Genomic DNA, 27529 nt, shown 5'->3' with positions numbered 1-27529 from the left:
AAAGAGCGTTTGTGGATGTGAATGAGCGGGTCATTCACTAAATCTGAGTAGGAGGGTCCAGAGAAGTGAGGCTTGGTCTTTGGTTGGACCCTCAGCGTCCCTGTTTGCGGTCCCGTCGACCTGATTCTGAACCTGGCTGGCCCCAGAGCCCAGCAGGCCCCAGAGCCCAGCAGGCCAGCCGTAGACAGGGAACAGCCCCACAGCGGGCTGAGGCTCAGGGGCATGTATTAAAACACAGCAAATGAACCAGGGTCCCAAGGGACTTCATTAGCAACCGAAGTACATTTGACTCACCCTGTTGTGGTCAGCGGCTCTGAAGGACTTGGGTGGTACACTGTTGCCAACTCCCCTGGTCTTTCCTGAACTGTTGATACAATGCACTGCTCGCAACAGGGAAGGCATGAAGGGCTTCCGTCCACCACACACACACGCACACTTGGCAAGCGGCCACTTGCATCTCTCCCACGAGGCCCATGAAAGCACTCACCCCCCGTTACCAGAAAAGACAGAGGCTCCAGAGCTCTCTACGAGAGCAGCTAACCATTTTGTATAGTTTACACTGAAGAATGACCTTATGGCCGCAAGAGAGTGAGCACAGGGAGCGGGGCCGGGGCACAGAGCCAGTCCGCCCAGAAATAAGCTCTCGAGTTCATGGAGTGTAAATTTGCAGGCATGCGTTTGGCCGGGGTGGCTCTAAGAGGGTAAGGCTGTGATACCGAATAGGACCACACTGGCCACACAATATTCAACTAACCCGTCTTTTTTTCTTAGGGCCTCATAGATATCATATACATCATAAAATAATAATAACTAACATGAGCCCCTTGTTAGGTGTGCTGAGGCTTTTGTTTGAATTATTTTGTTTCACACACAGACACACAAACTAGGAGCAAGGTTTAATTGTGCCTCAGTGTCATCATCTGTGAGTGGCTAGGTAGCTTGCTCAAGGTCACACGGCTGGTAAAGACTCAGCTAGGCTGACTGCAGGGTCCGTGGCACTAACCACTAGGCTCCCCACCTCATGGAATATACACCGCTGCCTTCTGATTCTACACTGGACTACTCGAAGAGAGTGTGAGGTATCCTAATAGAGAACCCGACAAGGTAAAGCAAACCAGATACTTTTATACGCAAACAGCATCCTGGGAATCCTGGAATAATTAAAATGTTGACCGTTCCAGACATTAGGCATAAGCTACGTACATAAGCTATCTTGGTGCCCCCTTTACCAATTTTAATTCCTCAAGGATCGTTAGGAAAGCATAGTAGTGCATTCCGGTACTTCAGCCGGACAAGGAACAGCATTGCTTTTTCCACATCATTTAGCAACCGGCCCAGGGGAAGGGGTTGCACTTGGAAGGATCGGTGCCCGGCTCTCTTGTCAAGTCCTTATGGACAAATGCGATCTTGTGTTTGTTTGGTCTTTTTCCTGGTTAACACTGAATGCCTGACTCCCATCTCTTCCACCCGGAAGAGTGGATGCCGGCTATGGAATACCGTCTTGTAGACATCAGAGGGTAAATATTGCTGATTTATGATCACCGAAACCCTGGAAGCAGATCTCTATAAACATCTGTAGGAACCTCAAGATCTCAAGTCACAGACAAATTCCATTTTAGTGCTAAAAATCACATACATCTGAGAAATGACTTCTCAGATACTCGACTTCAGATTTTTTTACGGTTAAAATTATTAAGAGAGGTATTACAATAAGGCAGCAAAAGGAAATAGAAGAGATGTCTTAATAAATGTTAAGCTAGCATAAGAAATTGCTAATTATTTGCCAGCAGCAGAGGTCTAGTGTATCCTCTTGTTGAAATCATAAATCACAAAGAAAATGCCGATACACCAACGGCTGCAACTTGGCTGAAGGCAGGGCTTCAGAGCCTTGACCTGCATGTCCCATGATGGAGGGAGAGGCCAGAGTCTGTGAAATCCTACAGTGAACTTAACAGACGTGTGATCATTTATTTACTGAGTCCAGACAAGGCTCTGTGTACCTGTGGTCTGTTGCGGAAACCATGTACTTCATAAATTCCATTTTTGTTAATTTTTTTTAATGTTTATTTATTTTTGAGAGAGAGAGAGAGACAGAATGCGAGCAGAGGAGGGGCAGAGAGAAAGGGAGACACAGAATCCGAAGCAGGCTCCAGGCTCTGAGCCATCAGCACAGAGCTCGATGTGAGGCTTGAACCCACAGACCGTAAGATCATGACCTGAGCCGAAGTCAGACACTCAACCGACTGAGCCACCCAGGCGCCCCATAAATTCCATTATTAAAAGACAGCAGCGTCTCCTTTTACGGTATTGGAATGAAAGATTCAGGAAAAAATTGGAACATAATGTACTATTTTCTGACACTGTTGATCTGCCAGTTCATTGGTCACTGTACAGATGTGAGACTTCTTAGAGAGTTTGCCTCCTTATAAAACCTGCCACCAACCAAAAACAGTTCTCTTAGGAATGAGGGCTCTTTACAGGGTCACCAGGTTCTCCGTGTACCTTCCTTTCCCTTTACAGAGAGACGTTACCTTTCACAGGATGCAGACAGGTTTTATGAATTCCCTAAGAAGCAGGTCTTCATTCTGTCTTGCTGAAGCAGACTTCTGGATCTTTTTTTCTCCCTTTATTCCTAGTTTATAAATCTTATACCTGCCTTTCTTGTAACCTTAAATCTTCCTTTAAATGAGGTAGAGAACCTTTTTACTGACCTAGAGAGATACAAGATTGCCCAGTAAAGAATATGGGTAATATCATTGGCTAAAACCAGTGAACTATATCGTGTTTATACCAAATAATTGTGATAATAATCTACGTTGGGAATATAAAATATAGTAAAACTGAAAATTCCTCTTTCGGCCACTTTAAGCACTTAAAATTACGGCTGAAAAATTTCCTTCACGCTTCTAGAGAAATCAACACCTTCTTCATCCTTTTTCTAATAAACAGGTCCTCGTTCTGCCATACTAGAACAAACATTTGAATCATATATGTTCATACGTTTATTTATTTGAAATATTTGCCGAGCATCTCCAAGGTGCCAGATGCTGTGATAGGGTAAAAGCAACGCGAGACTTGTCGCGCCCTCACCTCACGTATTTATTGCACCCTACTAAGTGCTGGCCACTGTCCAGAGCTCTGAGGACACGGTGGTGAACAAGGTGGGCCCAGTCTGTAGAGGCCAGTGGACACAACATGGCAAATGATGAGACCAGGTCCACATGTAACGGGAGTTTTCAAAGGAGCACCCAGTGTGGCCCCGGTCGGGAAAGGCCAGGTCTCCTCCACACAGAGAACTGGGAAGACTGAGTCATGCGAGTTGGCAGCTCACAAACTGATGTGCATTGTCACATGTCCCCTCAGGCTGTGACAGTCTCAGTTGTGGAGACAGCCGCGCTGTCTGGAATGAGCCAAGTCACTGTACAGATCAGCAGCCTCTGAATTTAAACACAGTCCCAGGAAAAAAAAAATTAAATGGTTGGTAGAGCTCTATTAGCTAGCACTGTTTTTTAAAAAGTCCGAACAGTCAGAATATAGGCATTGTGAGAGAGAAAGAGGGCTCTCTTTACACCTCCTAGGGCTGAAATATATCTCAGCTTCAGTTTCCCTGAGGGTGTTTCACAAACAGTCTGTTTCATGGTCCTAGGAAGTATGCCACTGTGGTCAAAATGCCAACAAGAAGCTCATTCTTTCCCTCTTTCTTTTTCTCTTTCTTTCTTTCTTTCTTTCTTTCTTTCTTTCTTTCTTTCTTTCTTTCTTTTCTTCCTTCCTTCCTTCCTTCCTTCCTTCCTTCTTTCCTTTCTTCTTCTTTTTCTTTCAAAAATCATACTTACTCAGAGGGATAATTTTCAAGACCATACTTACTGCCAGGGACAGCTTGAAAAAGCCAAAGGCATAGGACACTTCACATTCTCACTGCTGCAAGGGGACCTTATAAATACAGGATCCGATTGTAAATAGTGTAGGTGTTGGTCTAAGACGCATGGTCCACAGCTCAGTGAACTGAGGGAGTACTCCCCGCACAATGCGTCAGGGTGGAATGAGACACCGAATTTTATACCCACTTTCCGGAGGATCACAATCTGCCTAACAAATCTAACTAGCATGCTTTAACTGATGTCTGTCCAGAAGACATATTCCGAAGTTCTTTAAAATGTCGGTGCGTGTAAATACCAGTGTGACTGGATCGAGCTCAGTGTACTGAGGGGAAAAATAAACTATGAGCAGGAGAAGATGTTTGATTAATTCTCTGAGGAAAGCTTCATTACCTTGTTCAAAACATCGCATCCCTTGACACTTCTGTGAAGAGGGAAACTCCATCAAGCACTTGTGTCACAATTACAGAAAACTCAGTAATTCACTTATGCTTGGGATCTTCTCCTTTTTCTTTCTAGACAGTAAAGGGGAAGTATTAGAGGCACACACGTTACCATAGGTCTAGTGCCTTCACTTCTGAAAGAAAGCAAATCAAGAAAACACAAATGAAACAGAGCAGGGCCGGTCTAACCTGGCTTTTCTCCTGTATTTCTAATCATGGTAAGCAATTGGATCAGCGCTAGACTCCTTTCTCTCACTCCCCACCCCACGTTCCTGATCTGCCTCCTTTATATCCTTGAATACTGTACCTTTACTCTCTTTTCCATGAGAACCGCCACCAGCTGTGCAGCCAGCTTCGTACTTTGCCCAGATTCCTGCAGTGGCTGTCAACCAGTCTCTCTGCTTCCGGTTTGCCCACCCCCAACCTATCCACCCTCCAGACCCCCTGACCGTGCATTTTATCGCTGCCTTCCCCTTCTTGAAACTGAGCGCCCGTCAAGTGGCGGCTTCTGGGATAAGGTTCCAACCCCTCAGCTTGGCACGCAAGGTCCTGTGTGGCCTGGCCGTCGCTTTCTGTTTTTCTCCTCCCCCCGCCACCTCGCCCTGTGCGACGTACCTTACGTGCCCACTTGTCTGCGGTCCCTAAATGTGTGAAGCTCTGTGCTGCTTCCTCCGCTCGGAATGCTCTCCCACTCTACCTGCTCACACATTACCTGGCTAACTCACAACGATGCCTCAAAATCCAACTGCTAATAAGAATAATGACTTAGTAGCACGGCTGGCACTTAACTGTGTGAGGGTAATTTGCTGAGCGCTTAATGGCCGTTTTCTTATTTTTGTCCTTTAAAAGGAAACACCCACAATTAAGGACCAGGGGAAAGATGGGAGAATAGCCAGAGGAGAGTGGTATTACAGAAGAAAAAGGATAAAGAGATTCAGGAAGACAAGTATGATCCCCAGCATTAAAGTTTGCAGAGATAAAAAAAAAAAAGGGAACACAGATTGGCCATATGCAGTTGAATTTAGCAAAGAGAAGGGCACCAGTCAACTTGGAGAGAGGATTTCCGGATGCTTTGGAGGATTAAACCATGCACCAATAAGTTTCAATGTGAATGGGAGCTGAAAAAGTTAAAGATAACGGATAGTCTCTCAAGTTACTATTCAAGGGAAGGGGAAGAAAGGAAAAACTTGCAGGTCAAATAGTGGTGCTTGTGGCTGTGAACTAAGGCGTGATAGCATTGAGGGAAAGATTATTTATGATCATTTAAGTTGGGAAGAAAGAGCGAGGAGACAGATATCATCTGTACCATAAGTCATTAGCAAAATCTGGTAGCACAGTTCAAGCAATTAGAACTGCTTTATTCATGGAGGCAGGATATGCTTGGGAAGCCATACTGCCTGGTGTCTAATCCTGGCTCTTATATCTTATAAGATAGATCACCTTTCAGTACCCAATTTCTTCGCATTAACACCCATTTTCTAGGCCTGTTATGAAGAATAAATAAGTTAGTATATGTAAAGTACTTAGAACATCAGTGTGTTCAGCTGCCATTATTGTTACTGTCATGACGGCTTTTACTGTCTGTTTCAACTACTGGACCAGAAACTGCTTGAAGACAAGGGCTGTGTCTCCATCAGTATGTCCAGCATGGAGCACAGTGCTTAGCCATAAGAGGTGTTCAATAAATATGTAAGAAATGAATGGATAAATGCCTAGAGACAGCAGGCTGACCAGGGCTACCTTTCTTAATAGTCTTACCATCACTTACTATTTTTTATAAGGTGGAAAAAAGACAAAAAAAGAATAGAGCTCTGTTTATTTAAAAAAATACATTTCATGTGTTTATAAAATGCTACAGCAAGAACAAAATCTGTACACTTTAAGGACAAAATATGAACCTTGTAGTTCACTTGAATTTTCTGAGGTCCTTCTCTGATAACCAAAGTTAGTCTCCCACCTAAAGGTCACAAGGAGGCATAGCCGTTGCTCTGGACAACCGTGTGCTCCAGGTTATAGTCAGCTGTTAGAGTATAGACGTTCGACAGCTTCTTAGTGATGCTGTATTTATCTGAACACTAATAGCCTTGAATTGGCTTTTAAGTTTCCCCAGATAAGCCATTTACTTAGCTGCCCAGTTCCATTACCAACCCCCTCCCTCAGCAACCCTTTAAGCACGTAAATCACACCTTTCAGCTATGACTGTTCCTCAGTCCTAACTCAGGATATATGGACAGACAGCCTAGGATGTGAGGTGGCTTTATTTTTTAACGATACTTAAAAAAAAAAAAAGAAGTATAGTTCTTCCTTCTCTATAATTAAAACAAAACAAGTTTGAAGGTTTAAACACGGTGCTACCTTAGGAGTCATGTATGTTACCGAAGACGTTTTATCTGAATATAAGAAGTCACATGAAAAATCATCATGTCTACATTTTTGTCATCTTGGCTTATGGTTTGTCTTTAGCTTGCAGACGATTTGCAAGACAAAAATGATCTAACTATTTTTCCGTGAGAGGGAGCAACTATTTTCTTCCCAAAAGAGAATTCGGGAAGTAAGCCTGAACAGGTTGTGTGAACGCTAAATGAGAAGAATAGCCACCAGCTAGCATCATATTGACAAGAAACACAGCAGTCCCCAAGAGGGACCAAGAGAATGTGCATGGGCCCGCGAGCTCAGTGATGTGACTGCTCACAGGCCCAATTGGGCTGCAGACCAGAAATCCAGGCACCAGCGAGGCTGACTTCCCCGGTGTCTGGCCTTCGGAAGTGCCTAAAAGGAGACCAGCACCATGGCTTGTGGAAGGGGTCGGTGTGTGTCTTCCTCACCAAGATACAGAGGGATGGAAAACTCTTAGGACGTCTTTTCCTGCACTACATACACTAGGAGCAATGGGGCAAAGGCGGAGTTGCTTCTGGGTAACACTCACGAGGAGAGACAAGGAAGAAGGCTTCTTAGAATAAAGGAGCACATTCCCCTCGGCTTCACATGGAGTAGTTGTAGCTATTTATTCTGGAGGCCCTTCCTTTGCTGCCTGCAGGCACCTTCCAAGTGTCCATTGTGGAGCCTGTCTGTGGTCAAGATTATTTATTTCTCAAGTGTCAACCACATGCTTTTATTCCTGAGACCTCACACAGACTGTGTTCGACACTCTGTTGGTCATAATCTTTCTTCCTTCAGCTGTTGGGATTCCCACATAAATCACCCTGCATGTCAGAGTCTCCACCGATTCTGAAATCTCACTTATAAAGTTCACGTCAGTCAGGAGGAACGAAAATGTACATGGATGCTTATCAGTGGTTTTTGGAGCAGTAACAATTTTTAAGTTGTGGACAGTTTAAGCATGAAATGATATTTCATTTTGTTTCCCTCTTCCTATAATGATTTTTTTATGAAGAAAGTTATCTTTACAACTAAGGAATACTGATCTATAATAGCCTAGCTTTCTCTTACATGGAATATTGTGTTCCTTTCTTGTCACTCAAGAAGATTCTCATTATACGTCTTTAAAGAAAATATTCTAAAAATGTTCACCTTTCTTAACTATTTTCAGAGAAAGAAGAAAAATGATTCCACACATTCTAATGTGAGTTGCAGGGGCAGACACCCAATAAATATGGCAATTATAATATTACTGTGACATTAACTATAATATTAATTGGTGTATCCTCACTTACAAGATGAGCTTTGGAGCCAAAATGATTACTTTTGATTAGGAACCCTAGAAGCAGTGATCAGTCTTAGCTTAGGTCTCCACACATTTTTCGATGACCCCTCATATGCCAGGCTCCATGCTTCTCGTTGGAGTTTACAGATGAACAATACATGATTTCTGCCTTTGGAAAGATCCAATGGGGGAGATGGATTGACTGGATGAGTCATTTGAACACAACATGAAATGTGCAGTATGAGAAAAGTCAGAGGCAGCTTGACAGCTGTCAACCGGACGTAGGTTACACAGAAGAAAGGAAAGATAACTTTGCAGGGCCTTGGGACTCCTAGATAATGGTTTCTTTGAAGGTGAAATAACTGACCAGTTCCCTAGAGAGTGTACTCATCCACAACACTGAAATACCACAGCAAGTTGGTGAAGAGGCCAGAACCTCTGAAGAGTAAAAAACGTTTTAAGGATTTTAACAAGGAGAGGACAGACTTTTTGTTCTCCGATCAATATTTTTTCTTTAATAATATTGTGCGGTTGTGTTTAAAGGAGGTACATTATGCAGATGAATCCTTGTTCAGTATTTGTATTTTTATTAGAAAATTATTACATGAGTACTAAAAAGAAGGACATCAACTAAATGGTGAGAGTCTGGTCATCTCCCTCACCAAACCCACACCTCTTTCTTGAGGTCACTTAAGTGTGATGTGTGGATTTTTTAGATGCACACTTACATGCACGCGTTTTGTCTTCACTTTGATTAGAAGTAATTATTGCTATACCGAGTGGCAGGTAGCACAGATTCTAGAGGCAGATGGTGTGATTTCCTTTCCACTTATTGACTGCTGATCTTAAATGTCTGGACTTCAGCTTCCTCAGTGGAAATGATAATAGTACTTACCTCAGAGGGGTAGTTAAGAGGATTAAGTGAAATATATATATGCATGTATATGTGTATATATATATATATATATATATATATATATATGCACTTAGAATAGTTCGGACACATTGAAAATAGTATATATCTGTTAATACTACATGATCATATTATACATATTATCTCATGATATACTTATTTTACCTAGCAATATATCACAAAAACCTTTTTCTGCCAGCCCATATACACCTGCTCATTCTTTTTAGTGGCTACGTAGGATTCCACAGTGTGGCTGTAACATACTTAACAACCCCTGATTGGTGAACATTGAGGTCGTTGGCAGATCTTTTTCTATCACACATATGCTGTAATTAAATATCCTTTTTCACATACGTAATCTATCATTTCGTTGCCTAGTATTTACGATTACGTCGGTTTTAGATGTCACAATATACATATGATTAGAAAGTATCTGTATTATGTAATGGAAATAATGATTAGTGTTTGTCGAGAGCCTCTGACAAACCTAGCACTCATAACTTTAGGTTTAATTAAATATATTATCTCTGTGAAAATCTAGAGGATGCTCTCATCTGGCTTCTTCCCCACAAATAACCGGGAATTTTCATCTGCCCTAAAGGAAGGATCAGACGTGAATAGGAGCACGCTGATATATAGTTTTTGAAGAAATGTAGCATCCAAGAGTGTCGAGAAGGATAGCGAATGAAAGTAGGGAGAATAACAGAACAATCGGTTAGCAAAGGCATTGTGAATGACGTGAATACCCTTCACAATTAAAAGCTGGCCTGTTGACCAAGCCAGATAGCCCTACTCATCCACTTCCTACTGCCTGCCACGTTTGACTGATCACAGAGCATGGCCACTCTGTTTTTGAAGCCCTTCTTGAATCTGAATTCTCCATTTCCCCACTTTCAGACCTCACTAACTCTTCCCTCCATTGTAGCTTCCTAACTGTTCTCCAGCTTCTACCATCTCCCTGCTGCCCTCAATCCACTGGGGTCCCTTTTGCAAATCATGTTCTGACTGTGTTGCTTCCGCTTGCAAATGATCAGGGGCTGCCCGTTTTCCATAGTTCTTGGCCTGTTATGCAAGAATGCGGCACAGCCACCACCGGCTCTGACCTCAGCCTTGGCCCTCATCATTTGCCCTCTCGGGAACTCCATATACTTGAGCCACACCTCTGTTTAACCCACCACGCATGCTCAGGTCTTTCCTCCTCCTCATCCTTCTGAGACGTCCTTCCTTTTCGCTGCTGTCAACACCTGCTCAGCCCGCACGCTCACCTTTGTCTTCTCGGGGGTGCTGTCCTGCTGCCTCCAACACACCTTCGCGAACCTCTGAACCACAGCTCCTGTCTCCTGGTACAGTTGCCACACCCCTCACCACCCCCGCAATGCCACCCACCATCCTCCTGACTGAGTTTCTCAGACTGCAATATGCATGCAGTTCACCTAGGACAGTTTAAACTTTTTGAGATTTTGATTTTGTCAATTTAAGGTGAGACCCCCAGAATTTACATTTAAACCGCACTCCCCCCCACCCCCGCCTCCACCTAGGGCCTTGCAATACAGATTTGTGACCACCTTTAGGAAACATTGCCACTCATAAAGAGGAGTGTTTAGGACATTGTAAATTGCAACCCTTTGAGTTGAGAAATCAATTAGTGGGTCATGACCAGTTTTCCTTCCCCTTTCTGTTTATGCAATATATCATTTAGAATAGAAACAAAAATAGAAAGTTACCCAAAAAACCCACTCTCCTAGAAGGCAGGATGCTCAACAATATTTGTTAAGTAAAGGACATTCAGGAAGACTTTTTCAAATGCTACTAGATGGTGGAAAACTCAGATGACCATAACACTTAAATTTTATTTTAAACTTACATAGACCCTGGAAAAGACAAAATCAGAGTTTTGGAGTGAAACTAGACTGTCAGTAAAATCTCTGATAACATTATCATTTTAGAAAAAGGCTCACCATGTATTCTCAGCTGAAATCTTGGGAAGATTCAGTCCTTAAATTATCAACATTCTAGACATGTACTGACTTTTCTTTATTCTCTCTGAGAAAATTATAGTTGGCAAGAAAAAGAAATGTCAAAACATGCCTTTAAAACTGATACATACTCCTAAGCTTTCCCCTTAAATACACATTTGAACTTTATTTTTCAACAAGAATTTTGAAAATGCTTTTTAAAGACTAGATATGAGGTCATTCTTAAGAATTTATGTTTATATATTGAAAGTATTTCTTGAAAGAAAAGTACAGAAAGGCCCAGTCAAAATTATTTAAAACTAATTTTTTGAAAATGTTATTTATAGGAGAAAGTTCATCAGGGTTTTTTTTCCTCCTTGTTTTTCTTATTTACAAAATAATAGATGCAACTTGAAAAAAATAAAAGGTGTACTATAAATTAATGTATGTAAGAAATGTATAGCAGGGGCGCCTGGGTGGCTCAATCCGTTAAGCATCTGACTTCTGCTCAGGTCATGATCTCGTGGTCCGTGGATTTGAGCCCCACGTCGGGCTCTATGCTGACAGCTCAGACACTGGAGCCTGCTTCGGATTCTGTGTCTCCATCTTTCTCTGCTCCTCATCCATTCACACTCTATCTCTCTCTGTCTCTCAAAAATAAATAAACGTTAAAAAAAAGAACAAAGGGATGTATAGCAAAGGACATCAGATTTCCTCATAATCCCATCCTTAGGAAATAACCAGTTAGCAGCTTGACATATATTCTTTCTTGTTTTTCTATGCATCAACAATACACACATCCATTTTAATAAGATGAATCGTGTTACGCGTACCATTCTATATCTACCATGTAAGACTTTTTATTACAGAAATGTAAAAAATAATACAGCATAACATGCACTCTGTCTAAAACTAATGGTTACCATTTTTCATAGTTGCTTCAGATCTTTTAAAGGAATCACACACTTTTCATAAAATGGAAGACCCCTCTGGTCTTCAACTACCATTGCCTCCCAAAGCAGCAACGATCATGAATTGGGTTTGCATGTCTTACAACTTTGTTGTTGTTGTTTTTGTTGTTGTTGTTTTAATTAGCACAGTCTTTTCAAGATCTGCTATTTTGATGCATTTAGATGAGGTTTGGGCTTCTTGGTTTTTGTTTTGTTTTGTTTTGTTTTGTTTTGTTTTGTTTTAGTAGGGTTGATATACAATGTTACCTTAGTTTCAGGTATACAACTTAGTCATTCCATTTACATGAGTTTTAATTATCCATTCCTTTACTCAGGGACATTTGGGTTTTCCCCTTGTTTTTTAAGTATGAATAATGTTGCATTAAACATACTTGCAAATGTTTCTATGTATCCATGTGCAGAATTTTTGTAGGATATTTACCAAACGGTAGAATTGATGGCTCATGCTGGATGTGCAATTTCCATTTTACGAGATGTTGCGAAATCTCTCTAAAGTGATTGAATCTATTTGTACTCCCACCAGCAGTATCTGACAATGTCTGTTTTCTCATCCTGTTGAACTGTTTAGGTTTTTTGCTAACCTTACGAGTATTAAATAATGTCCCATTTTAAGGTTACTTGCATTATGACAACGGAAGTTTCCTCTTCTGAGACTTAAATGTTTATATAACTTTATATTATATATGTGTGTGTGTATATATATATAAAGTCTAATATACACACACACATATATGTATATATGTTTATATATAATCCAGTATTTCCATTTGCTGTTAGAATTTTTGTTATAGATTTATGGGAGTTTTAATTTATTTTGGATACCGATCTTTTGTTTTGGGGAGCAGGGATACATACATACATTAGGCAAAGATTACGTTGTGATTTTTTTTCGATATTTCTACAAATTTTTCTGACTCATCTATCATTTTCTGAGTTGTGCAATTAAAGAACCCTCTATAATTGTAGATTAGTCAATGTTGTCCTGTAATCCTGTCAGTTTTTGCTTTATGTATTTCAATACAAATTTGAAATTATTATATAAACTTGGTGAACTGTCTTTTCATATACAGAGTTCCTCTTTTATTAATGATTTTGCTTTAAATCATATTTGGACTTTAGTTAATATTGCTATAGAAGAATGTAAGGTATGATTATTATTCATGCCTGTAATTAATAGCAGGATTTACCGACATAATTTGTTGGTTCTTGCTTGTAAGGTTCTTCCCTTTGAATTTATTTATTTTCTTGTGTGCTTTTAGCAATGTCTCAGCATGCATCTATAAAGGAGTAAAACCTCTTCATCTTGGTTGCCTAAGAAATACCTATATTTTGCCCTCACTTTTGAATTATGTTTTCACTTGGTTTCTATGACTCAAATGTTGATTTACAGCCTGTCTCCAGACTTCAGAGACGAGCAGAACCGTTCACTTTGGCCCCACTCACCACTGTGATGTTCTGTTACCTTTTTAGTTCACAGAGATGTTTATCTTGTCTGAGCACAGCTCTCCTTTTCCTTATCAAGTATGCTAACGATAAAGGGGAAAATCTTCAAAGCTACCAAAAAGAAATGGCATATTACCTTTCATTTTTAATCTATCATTACTGCTAGATTCGAGAATATAAGATATAAAATCACAAAGCTGCCTTTAAGCAGATGTAAATGTCTCCACTAGCTTTTTTACCTAAAAGAAAAAAATTTTTAAGAAAGAACATAAAATCACCTTCATAGCCTGGTATTTCATTTTACAAATGAACTATAATTTATTTAATCAGTCCACTTCTGATAGATTTGAGAATTGTTTCCAATTGCACCCTGATACAAATGGAGTACAATAAACATTCCTGCATAGGAATCTCTACACACTTACGTTAGTATTTCTATATGATAAACCCCATATATTGAATTGCTTGGTAAAAATCTTATCCCTCAAAATCTTATGAAAACCTTTTTTTTATTCCAGTATACTTAATATAGGGTATTATATTAGTTTCAGGGGTACAATATAGTGATCCAACACCTCCATACATCATTCGGTGCTTGAAAACCTTTTGTATTATGACTCCTATCTTCCTTAGTTAAGTTAGTTCAGAGCTTAGGCTTTGTCTAGGCATCCACCGTTTCCTTCTTGTGTGACTTTGGACAAGTCTCTTAATCTCCTTAATCCTTAGTTTCCTTACCTGTGAAAACAAGACCAGTACAGCACATACCACGTAGGGTGATTGTGAGGATGAGGATACTGAACCCAAACCAATTAGTGTGATATTCCACAAATAGTCGTTATTTGTTAAAGACACTGAAAAGAGCTACAACAAGACGCAGATGGCTGGCAACTGTAGAGGTTTTTAAAAACACGGGTGCAGTATGGGAAGGGGTCAGTCAGGGAGTGAATGGGAATTCTCTTCACCTTCTCTGTGTGTTCACTGTGACTCAGTTTCCTTTCCCCTTGGACTTCCTCCAGATCTAAAAGGTGGCCCTGGGGCACCTGGGTGGCGCAGTCGGTTAAGCGTCTGACTTCAGCCAGGTCACGATCTCGCGGTCCGTGAGTTCGAGCCCCGCGTCAGGCTCTGGGCTGATGGCTCGGAGCCTGGAGCCTGCTTCCGATTCTGTGTCTCCCTCTCTCTCTGCCCCTCCCCCGTTCATGCTCGGTCTCTCTCTGTCCCAAAAATAAATTTAAAACGTTGAAAAAAAAAAAATTTAAAAAAAAAAAGGTGGCCCTAACCAAGTCATTTTACTGCAAAGACCACCACTTGCTCCTTCTTCAGAGGCTCTTTAAACCTCCCACTTACCTGGTGCCAGAAATGCAGTCTTCTCACTGACCCACCACAAAGACGTATTGATTCATTTGGTCTGAAAACCAATAATCCAATTTTACTGATGTTCATTCACTCTATACAAATGTTGGTTGAGCACCTACTGCCAAGCATTGATAACATTAAGTGTTGGAGAAATGCCAGTGAATAAAGGAGGCTTAATTCTTCCCCTTGGAGAACTCAGAGACGGACGTCAACTGTGGAGAGAGTGGGGGATTTGATGGCGAAGACAGGATGCTTCCCAGCACAAGTAACTTCTAAGCAGAAGCCTGAAAGGAGCAGAAGTTATCCCCATGAGGAGGGAGAAGAGAATGTGCAAAACTATGAGGGTAGTGTAGCAAAGAGTAGTGACTAGTGACAGATTTTCTGTAGCTGGCTTACCATGGTGAAATCTGCTCTGAGGGATGACCTTTTTGGTTAAGAGCCTGGTTAAGTGGCTGTTGGGGAAATTAAAATGGCAGCCGGGCTGGCGGAATCTGGGGAAGTGGCACCTGAGACCAAGAGAAACCACGAGCAGGCGGTGGAGGTGACTCTGCTGACTGTTCAGAAGTTTGCCTTGAGGTGCACGGGGTTGAGTGCAGGTTGAGGCAGCCAGTTGTCAGGGTCCAGAACTCAGAAGAGAGAGGCCCGAGTTAGAAACAATTTGGGGAGGTTTCTTTGTATGGTTTTCAGCACTCAACCAAAAGACAGCATGAGAGCGTTTGTTTTGTTCAGTTCTGAGCAAACATGTTGGTTAGAACTACAAAGCTCACTTGACATGGGTCCATGTACACGCGAGTAAATAAGGTTTGGCCCCAGATAGCAATTACTACTGGCACCTATTTCTTTCATCTCGTGAGACACAATGTAATTGTAAACATCAATCTAGATACCACAGACTTTAAAAAAAAAAAAAAAAAGTTTACTTTTTCCCTGTGGGGAAGAACCTGAGTTATTTTCCCTTTGTCTCTGTTGGCTGGCTTGCCAGGCCTCCTCATCAACTACTTTTGTAAGAAACAGACGTGATCCTGTCTGTGCTGTTCGTGACAAAAGTATCCCCAACCCTGAAAAAAAAAGTGTTAATTTTTTTTAAGATAAATTTTTTACGAGCATGTTATTGTTTGGTGAGCTAAAATAGACTCTCCTGTAATCTTCAACACCTTCATCTGTGTTCTTTTACTTAAAAACGTAACACCACAAAGGATACGGAGAACGGTTTCACTTCCTTTATAAATTTCACACTATTTCACTAGACCAATTTAAAACCTCCCTTGCACTGATCACACACTATTTGGATAATAATTTACCTTTTACCGGAGAGGGAATAAATATGTATTCTGGAGGGTCACCTGTGGGTGCTGGACTGATGGGGAATAATTGTTTTATATTTTGGGGTCTGGGCTGTGGGATATGTGGCTTTATTTGATTATTCTCTCATTCCAGGTAATAATATCAGCCACTCACTGTTTTTTCCGTTAAGACTATGACCTTACTGGGGCGCCTGGGTGGCGCAGTCGGTTAAGCGTCCAACTTCAGCCAGGTCACGATCTCGCGGTCCATGAGTTCGAGCCCCGCGTCAGGCTCTGGGCTGATGGCTCAGAGCCTGGAACCTGTTTCCGATTCTGTGTCTCCCTCTCTCTCTGCCCCTCCCCCGTTCATGCTCTGTCTCTCTCTGTCCCAAAAAAATAAATAAAAAACGTTGAAAAAAAAAAATTAAAAAAAAAAAAAAAAAAAAGACTATGACCTTACTCAGCACAGTGTCTATTTAAGATCTGATTACAGAATAAATAGGCTTTTCTACAGTACGTGAAGACATAATGTGGGCCTTTACTAAACTAATAGACAAAGATCTGCAGGTAACTTTTTTTTTAAGTTTATTTATTTATTTTTAAGAGAAACAGAGACAATGTGAACAGGGGAGGGGCAGAGAGAGAGAGAGAGAGAGAGAGAGAGAGAATCTCAAGCAGGCTCCGCACTGTCAGCACTGAGCCCGATGTGGGGCTTGAACTCATGAAACCATGAGATCATGACCTGAGCCGAAACCAAGAGTTGGATGCTTAATCAACTGAGCCACCCAAGTGCCCCCTTGCAGTTAACTTTTAAGGGAAACGAAGCTCCTAGAAATAAAACATGCAAACAAAACATGCCAAAGATAGGGGAGTTAAAATCTTACTTATAAATGATAGTAATTTTCCAGGACAAGCACTTCTGGATTTTGCATAGGTATCCTTCAGCTGTTGACAATCTTCATTTGTTGATTCTTTGCATCCTTTTTCTTGCTTATTATCTATGCATTAAAATGTTCCAGGAACATCTTGCCATTTATCTTGAGTGATTATAACTCAACTCACTGCTTGAAGGATTTTTTAACTCCTTTATTAGTATATGAGATTCGGTCCAAATGGTAACAGTTATAAACAATATTTAAATTGTAGAAGTTTTTTACAAGGTATTGAGAACTTGAAATAGCAATAACAATTATTCTTTTCAGTTCTCCTCCAACTACAGTGAAAAGATAGAGAGGTAGTAATGTCTAGCCACTCATTTTTATTCATATCCTAAGAAACTAAGAAGTTCACAAGAATTTTTTCTTATAAAAACTATTGAATGTGTTTTAAGCTTATTGTATTAATCACTTTATACTTTAACTGCAATGATCACAATTGATTAATAGATCAGTTTTCCAATTATCATCAGTGAAGCACAGAGAGGGAAAGAAATCACATAAATAAATCTACTGATTTTCACAAAACTAATTTTAAGGAAATAAATACCTTTTCTAATGCTTTCTGTTGGCTACTGTAGTAAAATTGTGAGATTTAAGGTTAAAACCTTTTTCCATTTGCCCAATTTCGTCCTGCTGGAGGGAACACTGTACTGTACGATAAGCAATTGTGATAATATGGTTTGTACCGTTCACATAAATCATATTATTTATTGCTTGTTGCATGGACCAGGACCTCCCATCCCTCGCTCTTCTTCTCTGCCTCTCTGCCACACACACCACACACACATGCCTATAAAACATATGTGTCAGACATGTGATCATTTTCTAATAGGGTAACTGTTATCATTAATCTTCACTCTGATCGACAAGTTGGATAATTTTCAGAGTGCTACATAGGACTCATTCAGTTTGTCCTTATATGAACTCTGCATTAAACCGTCACATAACAACATATTGTAGACGAAATGAGTCTGAACACACACATGCAGAACACCAGTTTGCCTCTGATATGTAGCCCATTTTGTGTTTAACAGTCAGACTCCCTCACATGATTTAATCTGTTCCACTTCTAGTCAATATCCATGAGGAAGAGGGGGATGGAAGATGAGAGATGCTGTTATTTAATAGGAACACCCCCCCCCCCACTGCATTTCACAACTCTCTCCCTTAACTTGGAAACCTAGTTTGTATGATGATATGGTTTGCCAGACATGTGAGACAGAGAGATCACATTGGATACGGATGACCAGACCTCCATAAAACATACATACAAACACAGATGTGCCTGGTTTGGCCATTCGGTCAGAATAAGCATTTTCAGACTGTCTTCACCTTTGGCCCCTACTTAGGTGTGAGAAATGTAAGGAATTTATTGGCTTGTATTTGAGGTCTGCCTTGACTGAGGTTAATAAGATAACACCTGCATGTACACACACACTCACTTGTCCTAACACCATCCAAGTTGTGGAAGGATGAGAAGGAGGTAAAGTATGCCCTGGGCAGATGTATCACCCCCTGAACCAAAATATGCAAACAAAATGTCCAAGGCTGGTTTTGTATTATCCAAAAGTTCAGGGGAACTTGGATAAGTATGCCCCTCCCCCCACATGAAGAAACAAAGAAAAACATTATTTTCTGGTTTTAACAAAGGTAATTTATTTGGGTCAGAGAAATAAAGAATTTATGCTCAAGTTAAACAGGGCACAAAATGGATTTCCTTTGGCTGTAAGCCATGATTGTAGGGTTTTGCTTGATTATTGGGTGTTTAGCAATTCAGTTAGATGCTCAGAAACATGGCGGTCAGCTCTTTAATGGTCTTGTGTTTTAAGGAACACTGATGAGCCCTATGACCTTCTAGACTCAGTCCTTTTGAGTCTTATAAAACCAGACACAAATGACTAAAATGTCTCAAATCTTATTATTCTGTGTCTACACTCAATTCATTTATCTTTGCCAAAGTTGGATTCTAAAATAAGCTCACAGTGAGTAAGTATATACCCTATAATTTCTGTACCTTCCTATGACCTATAAATATTTCAAAGTAAGTTTTTTTACAAGTCAGAACACAAATGATCTCTCAGTGTTCTTCATTATTCAGCTGTCTCTCGCTGTCCCTCAGACTTGTGTCAGCTGTCTCACAAGGTAAACTGTTGGTCACAAGCAGAATCACACAGAGAATGATGATTAGATCAATTCATCACCAAAACCAGAGAAAAATACAGAGTCTTCAGAGCATGCGTCTTACCTTAATGACCTAAGTCACATCATTTTCATACATATTTAAGACTAATACCTTGGTATGAGATTATTTTTCTAGTGGAACTTCAGTTGGCTTAGGCACCCCACTCTACCTACAGAGTTATAAGTAACCTATAGTGGTCTTCCTAAAGTCTTCAGGATGGGTAATCATATATATTTAGTCCAATTACGCCAGTACGTGCTAACTCTGCAGTAGTCATGATAGACCCAGTTACACCAGATTATGACCAAATGTAATGGACCAGAAAATGTCATAATGCAACTAGTCTCCGGGCTGAAGGCTTGGGAAAAGATGATACACTGAGCCGTCTAACCAAACTTACAACAATTCAGCCCATGTGTTTTGTTTCATTTGGGGGTTATTTTACTAGCTAACCTTCCAGGAAATACATTTAGAAGCCACTTATAATCCCACATATGGGGGACAAAGTAATTTGAGCCTCAAAATGAGAACGTTCCATTAGGCACTTAACCATAAATTTTTTTTTTCTTTTTCAACAAAGGCTTTTTCACCTTGAAAACGATATAAATCAACAGATTAAAGAGATGTTCTCTTACCGAAAGGAGAAAATCTGATCTAAGGGAGTCAGTTCAATAAAGCTCTCTCTTCTCTGGAATTCTGTCGGTAAGGATTGATATGGAAAAAATACAAATAATCCAAAGGGCACTGCCTCATTCTTAACAGAACCTGTCTTCTACTTCGGCGATGTCGAGTACTCCGTGGACGAGAGCGCCGGTTACGTGGAAGTGCGGGTGTGGAGGACGGGCACAGACCTGTCCAAACCTTCCAGTGTCACCGTGAGGTCTCGGAAAACAGATCCCCCCTCTGCTGATGGTGAGCAGTTTCCTATGGCAGCTCTTCCGATTGCTCTACAGTATTCAACTCACCATGAAGCAAAAGACTTTAAAGCTAAAACACTGCATTCCTACTAAAGCGGTCTGGATGAATGGAACTTTTTCTGAAATTATTATTATACAGGAGATAAGTCTAGGCTCTCTTTATTACTGTGAGAAAATACATTTAAAAGCCACAAATCAGGGGTGCCTGGGTGGCTCAGTCCGTTAAGCATCCAACTTCAGCTCAGGTCATGACCTCACGGTTCGTGGGTTCGAGCCCCGCGTCAGGCTCTGTGCTGACGGCTCAGAACCTGGATCCTGCTTCAGATTCTGTGTCTCTGTCTCTCTCTGCCTCTCCCCTGCTCACACTCTGTCTCTCTCTCTCTCTCTCAAAAAATAAATAAACATTTAAAAAAATATTTTAAAGCCACAAATCAGAGGCTTCGTTACAAACACAGAACTCAAAGACTCTAAATTCTAATGCCTTCTTTGCATGAATTGGTTCTCTAATTCATTAGATTCTAATTCATTAGATTTACACTTTGCAAATCTAACACCATTGCATATTATGGCATCAGTGTGCACAGGAGTGATCTTGCCAGCCACTCTCACAGAAATCTAATGAAGGGTAAGTATCTTGAAGATGTGCATCTCCGACCTGGTTCCCTCCTCATTTTAACCAGATGTCCCCATAAATACTTCAGATCCGAAAGGCTTTTCCATGCTTCAGTATATAAGCTACCCTATCTGGTCCATGCTTGCTTTTATTCTGGAATGTACAGCTCCAAAGAGTTGATCATAAAGTTTAGGGTAAGCATAGGATTAGGAATGTCCTTTGTTTCTTCTTCTAGGTTGCCAACAATACACACTCTGTCTTTCTCGTGTGCACACACACACGTACATCACGCACGCATCACACACTCATCACACAAAGCAAGCAGGGACCATATCATTTTAAAAGTCACACTGAAGTTTTAACCTTTTTAATGTAGTGGAAACAGCATAATACTTTGCATGTAGTCAGTGTCCAGTAAGTATTTGATCCCCTGAATTCATCATTTTTTAAGAAAAAATTCAAATCGGAGAAAGATGAAAATTAAAGATGAAGCAGAGGAAAAGAAAAATACTGGAAGAACCACAAGGACATTTGGATGGAGATTTCAAAAAAATGAATTAAGGGCATATACACTCACAGTTGCATATTCAGAGGTAGAAAGAATATAAAATGAGGGTTAGGAGAACAGAAGGTATGAAAACAAAGAAGCAATAATATGGAAACCTTGTCACCCACTCTCAGCCTTTATGAATTCCCTAAAGACTGACAGACAGTTTTGTTTGTAACTATTTTAGACATAAATTGAGGTGTTGACACTAGGTTTGCACCCCATGGTCTGGAAAATAATAAGCCAAAGACCAGATATGTCTTTGAGAATAAAAGCTGGCTGCTCTCTTTTCCTGTGGCGAGTATGGGTGGAGTGAGAGGGACAAAAGCTTATATCTGAAATGTTGCTTTAACCAACAGACAAACACACACCTAAGTAGGATATTTTCTTGTAGCTTTGGAAAATAAATATAGATATTTAAGTGATGTTAACAAACTTTAAATGTATGTATTTCATAGGTAATTTTACGATAATCATATATATGATTGATGTGCTGATTAACTCAGACCTGAATTTTATTAGCTCTATTCGAGAATTCTGAAATAAAAACAGAAGAATTATGTAACCAAAGCTAAAATAGCTCATTAGACATAAAGAAAATCAAGTTCAGAACCTGGTCTTTGTTCTACTATCTCAAAAACCTATATGATACTCATCTTTTGCATTTCGTTAAATGTACATTTTGCAATGTAATACCGGTCTATATATTTTTTTAAAGAAGCACAAATAGGTCTACATAATTTGCATCTCATAATCTTGTTTAATTTAGTCAGTCCCTGACTGAATCTTTCTTTTGTTACTCGTATAGCTGGAACCGACTATGTGGGAATCAGCCGTAATTTAGATTTTGCACCTGGAGTCAACATGCAGACTGTTCGTGTTACCATCCTGGACGATCTCGGGCAACCAGAGCTGGAGGGAATTGAGAAATTTGAACTGGTGCTTCGTATGCCGATGAACGCTGCCCTTGGCGAGCCCAGCAAAGCCACAGTGTCCATAAATGATTCTGTCTCAGATTGTGAGTGTCTATTAATTGACAATGATGAGTAAAATGATAGGCTAGAGTTTATATGCATGTTAAGTAAAATGATGAACTGGGGATCGCATACCTGTAGAAGTCTGCTAGGGCGGCCATAAGAAAGTACTATAGACTCCACGATGTCTTGTCTCGCAGTTCTGGAGGCTAGAAATCCAAAATCAAGATGTCGGCAAGGTTGGTTTGTTCCGAGGGCTGTGTGGGAAGGATCTGTTCCGTGCCTCTTCTTTGGCTTATAGATACCCATCTTGTCCTTATGTGCCTTTACATTATCTTCTATGTATGTCACTGTGTCTCAATTTCCCCTGCTTATAGAGACACCAATTCTAGTCAATTAGAATCCATTCTCACGACCTAATTTTTACTTGATTACCTCTGTAAAGACCATATCCTCAAAGAAAGTCACATTTTCAGATTGTGAGGGTTATAGGACTTCAACCTATGAATTTGGAGGGGATGCAATTCGACCCATAACAATACCCTATCTGACCATGTCTTCCTTTCTCCTTCTGACCGTGTTGTTAAAATTAGGTAGTCTCAGAAGAAAACTTTTAGTCTTCTTTCCAAATTTAAAAAAACGAAGTGAGATTGTCATCAGTATCTCGATGGAACCACATGGGGTTGCACAGACCCTTGAATGTAATGGTCTTTTCCCACTTCTCAACACAAGACTTCTTCTTTCATCTCTAGACACTTGAAACTTCCCTAATAAGGTGCCTAAACTGTAGTTCTAAGTCATGCAGCTGCTGGACACATGGTAGGGCTCTCTGACACATCCTCATGAGTGAGTTTTGAATAAGTTTCAACCATGGTGATCGTGGTGTTGCTTGGAAGAATGTAGCCTGTTGTTAATGAGGCCTATGTTTAATTCACCCATCATAGGTATCACTTAAAATATCTACATAATATTCAGGATCATTTTTTTTTAATTTTTTTAATGTTTATTTATTTCTGGGGCAGAGAGAGACGGAGCATGAGTGGGGGAGGGTCAGAGAGAGGGAGACACAGAATCCGAAACAGGCTCCAGGCTCTGAGCTGGCAGCAGAGCCCGACGCGGGGCTCGAACTCACAAACCGTGAGATCATGACATGAGCCGAAGTCGGTCGCTCAACCGACTGAGCCACCCAGGCGCCCCCATAATATTCAGTATCAAAAACAGTATATATATATATATATATATATATATACATACACACACACACACATATATAATACTATATTCATTATCAACTTTTCTCACATAGTCTGGGTAAACTCAGCTTGTAATTATATACACAATATTGAGTGTTATTCACAGATAATTCAGAAATTACCCAGAAATTTCAGTAATTCTGAAAAGCTCACGATTAAGCAACATATATAAATACAGATATCTCAAAGTCTCTGGTTTTGTCTATTTTTTTACCATTTCACTGCATCTCCCTACTCCGTGGAATGGGCAGGGCAGAATTTCACAGATAAGAGAAATCAAAACACTTCATTTATTTAAGTGATTTGCTTAACGCCAAAACATTGTCAAGTGACTGCGTGGAAACTGGAATTCAGTTCTCACTTCCGTTCCTTTATTCTTGCCACTAAGCCAGGTTCTCTGAAATGCCGTTTTCCTCAAGGAGATCTCTGTCCACTTTGATCCTGATGCCCATTTGTTTTTTCAGTGCCTAAGATGCAATTCAAAGAACGGGTGTATATTGGCAATGAAAATGATGGGCAGATAGTCGCAATGATCCACAGGAATGGAGACATTCACTACAGGTCTTCAGTGAGATGCTACACACGCCAGGGGTCTGCACAGGTGATGGCGGACTTTGAGGAACGTCCAAACACTGATGGCTCCGTCATCACATTCCTCCCTGGTAAGGTTGGGCCTGACTTTTTTCTGTGGAATTTGAGGAAGCTGAGTTTTTGATGAGAAATGCGTACCAGGAAAATACATGTCCCTGACTTCCACAAGCTTATGGCGTGGTTTTACGGGCACCGTGTGAATCGGGCAGAGTAGGCTGTCACAGATTGAACGAATGTCTTTTTCATGTCGTATTAATTTATTAATTAGTTTCCAGTGATGTGCTGTATTGTTTACCCAGTGGCATATCAGCTGTATAGATATGCTGTATAGATATCTCCCACTGCTGGGAGATAGGGTTCAAACGATAGAAAGGAGAGGAAACAGATGTCACACGTTTAATGTGAATTCAGAGCCTCAAAATGTTTGGTCACTTTGATCCCATAATTGTACTAGAAACTAGCACTGTGGTCACATTAACTCTGACCGTCCAGTACAAGGCTGCTAAATTTGCTTCCTGATCGTGATGCAAGAAATTCATACATAAAATTGGTATTTGCTCATTATCCTTGTTTTCTAAATGAGCGACAGAACTTAAAAACAGACATTAAAGAAATTTCCCATACAAGTAGGAGCTCTCGTTGCATATGTTCAAACATTTAATCATTCATTCAGCAAATATTTATTGGAGGCTTATGACATGCCAAATACTGTTCTTCGCCCTGTCAGTATAGCAGGAAAAAAGCAACATCCTTGCCCTTGCGGTGCTTGTATTCTAGTAGCCCATGTGTCCTTTAGGGCCTGGGATGGGATTGGGATGGGATGGGATGTAACTGACGTGCTGTCGTTATCACTGTGCCAGGTGAGACTGAAAAGCCTTGCGTCCTTGAGCTGATGGACGACAAACTCTATGAGGAGGTAGAGGAGCTCCGCCTGGTTCTTGGCACCCCACACAGCAACTCCCCCTTCGGGGCTGCGGTAGGGGAACAAAATGAAACTCTGATAAGGATCCAAGATGATGCTGATAGTAAGACGTTATTTCTTGTGTTCAGCTGTAATTTGGAAATTGAAATCCCTCTATGTTGATATTTTTGGTGGCTCAGTAAATAACCCCCTCTTGCTTTTTGTTAATGTTTATTTATTTATTTTGAGGGAGAGGAAGAAAGTGAGCATGAGCGGGATAGGGGGAGAGAGAGAGGGAGAGAGGGAATCCCAAGCAAGCAGGGTCTACTCTGTCAGCACAGAGCCTGATGCGGGGCTTGATCCCAGGAACCATGAGATCATGACTTGAGCTGAAATCAAGAGTCAGATGGTTAACTGACTGAGCCACTTAGGTACCACCCGCCTCTTTCTGACTAAGGTTTTAAAGCAATTGAGAAATAGGGAAAAAGAGTAAGACAAATGGGGAGCCAAATCAACCATTAAAATTGAAAGTTGATGTTGGAGAATATGGTTTATATATAATGCCGAATTTTGAATGTTCATACCTCCCACCTGGTAGAGATAGCCCTGGACCAGCAGTTTCTCCCTCAGCGAGAAAATTAATTATCAGTTTTCTCAGAGACCCACTCCTGTAAGACTTACGGCACATAGAGGCCACCCAGAGTACATGTTCTCTGGGGCTGGTTAATTCCCAAGGAAGGAGCTGGACTTCACACACTCAGTTTCTCTTAACCCACCCACCAATAATTATGGGTGAGGGGACGGAGAGATGCCAGGAGTGTAATACTAATTAAGTTCTTCCTATATGGAAAGAAACATTAGAAATGAAGAAAAAGTATTCCCCTTACATTTTAATTTATCCACATTTCTCACAATTTTAGAGGCCATCATTAAATTTGGAGAAACCAAATTTAGTGTCAGTGAACCCAAAGAACCAGGACAGTCGGTGGTTATAAAAATTCCAGTGATTCGCCAAGGAGATACTTCGAAGGTTTCCATCGTGAGAGTCCACACCAAGGATGGATCAGCCACCTCTGGAGAAGACTATCACCCTGTGTCAGAAGGTATGGGCGTTGCCAGGGCCTGCCTCCAGGTGGGTGGTGCTCACACTATTTATTGGCACTGGTGCCCTTGAGAAAACGAAGAGAAATATCCAACTGAAACAAAAATAGACATACCCCTTTACATTAATCTCTTCCAGAAAAACAGTGGAATTTAGTTCCAGAATTTTCCTTTTTGACTTACAGGCTTTATATGTGAGGACTTAGGGAAGAAGTTGTGAATAGACCAAACGACTTTATGTTCTAAGTCTACTTTTACTTTTAATAGGTGTTACCTTTTTTATGATAATCAGATACTAAATAAGTTCGATTCTAGAATATTCTAGTACGATGAAAATATGCATGGTAGCTGAGATAGTTTTTTAGTTTATAGAACACCAACAATCTAAAACTTCAAGCTACAAAATTCTGTGTTAATGAAGGGCAGAAAAAGGCCGGTGAAATACCAACCAAAGAGACCATGAATTTTCCAGGCCTTAGGATTTCGTAATGGATGCTTTTCATCCACCCCTCTCTTTCTTCAAATTTTTGGACCATTTCACCATTTATTTTTATGAGTAATTAAAACAAATCAGTTCTTCTCTCTCTTTTTATAAGCTATTTGCTGACAGAATAGCTATAAATTGATTTGTTTGTCAAAGGTAAGTTTGTGAATCATGTGGAGTTCTACTTATCCACATTGTTTCTAGTATCCTACCTGTTGCTGCCAACAATCTTTAGTTCTTTTTTTTAATGTTTTTATTTATTCTTGATGTGGGGGGGAAGGGGCAGAGAAAGAGACAGAGGATCCAAGGGAGCACTGCAGTGACAGCAGAGAGCCAGATTCGAGGATCCAACCCATGAGCCATGAGATCATGACCTGAGCCGAAGTCGTACACTTAACCGACTGAGCCACCCAGGCGTCCCCAATCTTTAGTTCTTGATCATACAGCATCAGGCATTCACCTTGATCTCCTAACTTGTGAAAAAAAAAAAAGGTGGAAAATGATGGACAATTATTTCTGAGTCAGTAATAAAGTTGATGAAGACAATAGGAAAAAAAAAAAGCATCCTCTACCAAAAAAAAAAAAAAAAGAAAAGTCATGTGTAGACTTTTCCTTGCATATATGGTAAATGTTTGACTACTGTAAGGCTTCAAAGTTATCCTCAGAATTTTCTCTTTGCAAAGAATGATATATTTATATTTTAAATATATATTATATCATATTATATTATATTATATTATATTATATTATATTATATTATATTATTATTATATTTGAAATAAATCACATACAACCCAAAAGAAGAAAAAAACTGGTTAGCTACAAAATTATAAAAATCTAAAATAAGTCTTTTTTCTGTAAATAAGCAGATTTTACATAAAGGAAACACCTTCTAAAGATGGAGAATGTGACCTTTAACAGAAAATGTTTTTCAAGGAAACAAAACAAATTTTTTTGCTGAAGCAGAAATAAAACTATACCTCTGTAGTAAACTGACCTATGAAGTCAGAAAAAGGTTAAATATCAGTGAGTCAGCTTGTGCCTCTGTTATCCCATTGTAAACATGCTGTTTCTAAAGCTTCCGATTAAAATGTCATCTCTTCTAACCCATATTCTAATTCTCCCCCT

The 27529-nt window shown here is 40.3% G+C and overlaps 1 protein-coding gene across 3 annotated transcripts in view; it reads left to right on the top strand.

Annotated features, from left to right (window-relative positions):
• The window catches only part of FREM2 (FRAS1 related extracellular matrix 2), a 172154-nt gene that overhangs the window by 108426 nt on the left and 36199 nt on the right, over positions 1-27529 (top strand). For all 3 annotated transcript variants that reach the window (XM_058686767.1, XM_058686776.1, XM_058686785.1), the window contains exons 7-11: positions 19783-19932; positions 21906-22115; positions 23789-23986; positions 24776-24940; positions 25737-25919. In XM_058686767.1, coding sequence (XP_058542750.1) covers positions 19783-19932; positions 21906-22115; positions 23789-23986; positions 24776-24940; positions 25737-25919 — 906 coding nt within the window. The remainder of the gene's footprint in view (positions 1-19782; positions 19933-21905; positions 22116-23788; positions 23987-24775; positions 24941-25736; positions 25920-27529) is intronic.

This window comes from Neofelis nebulosa, chromosome 1, assembly GCF_028018385.1.
Source record: "Neofelis nebulosa isolate mNeoNeb1 chromosome 1, mNeoNeb1.pri, whole genome shotgun sequence".
NCBI classification, from domain to species: Eukaryota; Metazoa; Chordata; class Mammalia; order Carnivora; family Felidae; genus Neofelis; species Neofelis nebulosa.
Note: the sequence above shows the minus strand (reverse complement) of the source record. Positions and strands in the feature narration are given on the sequence as shown.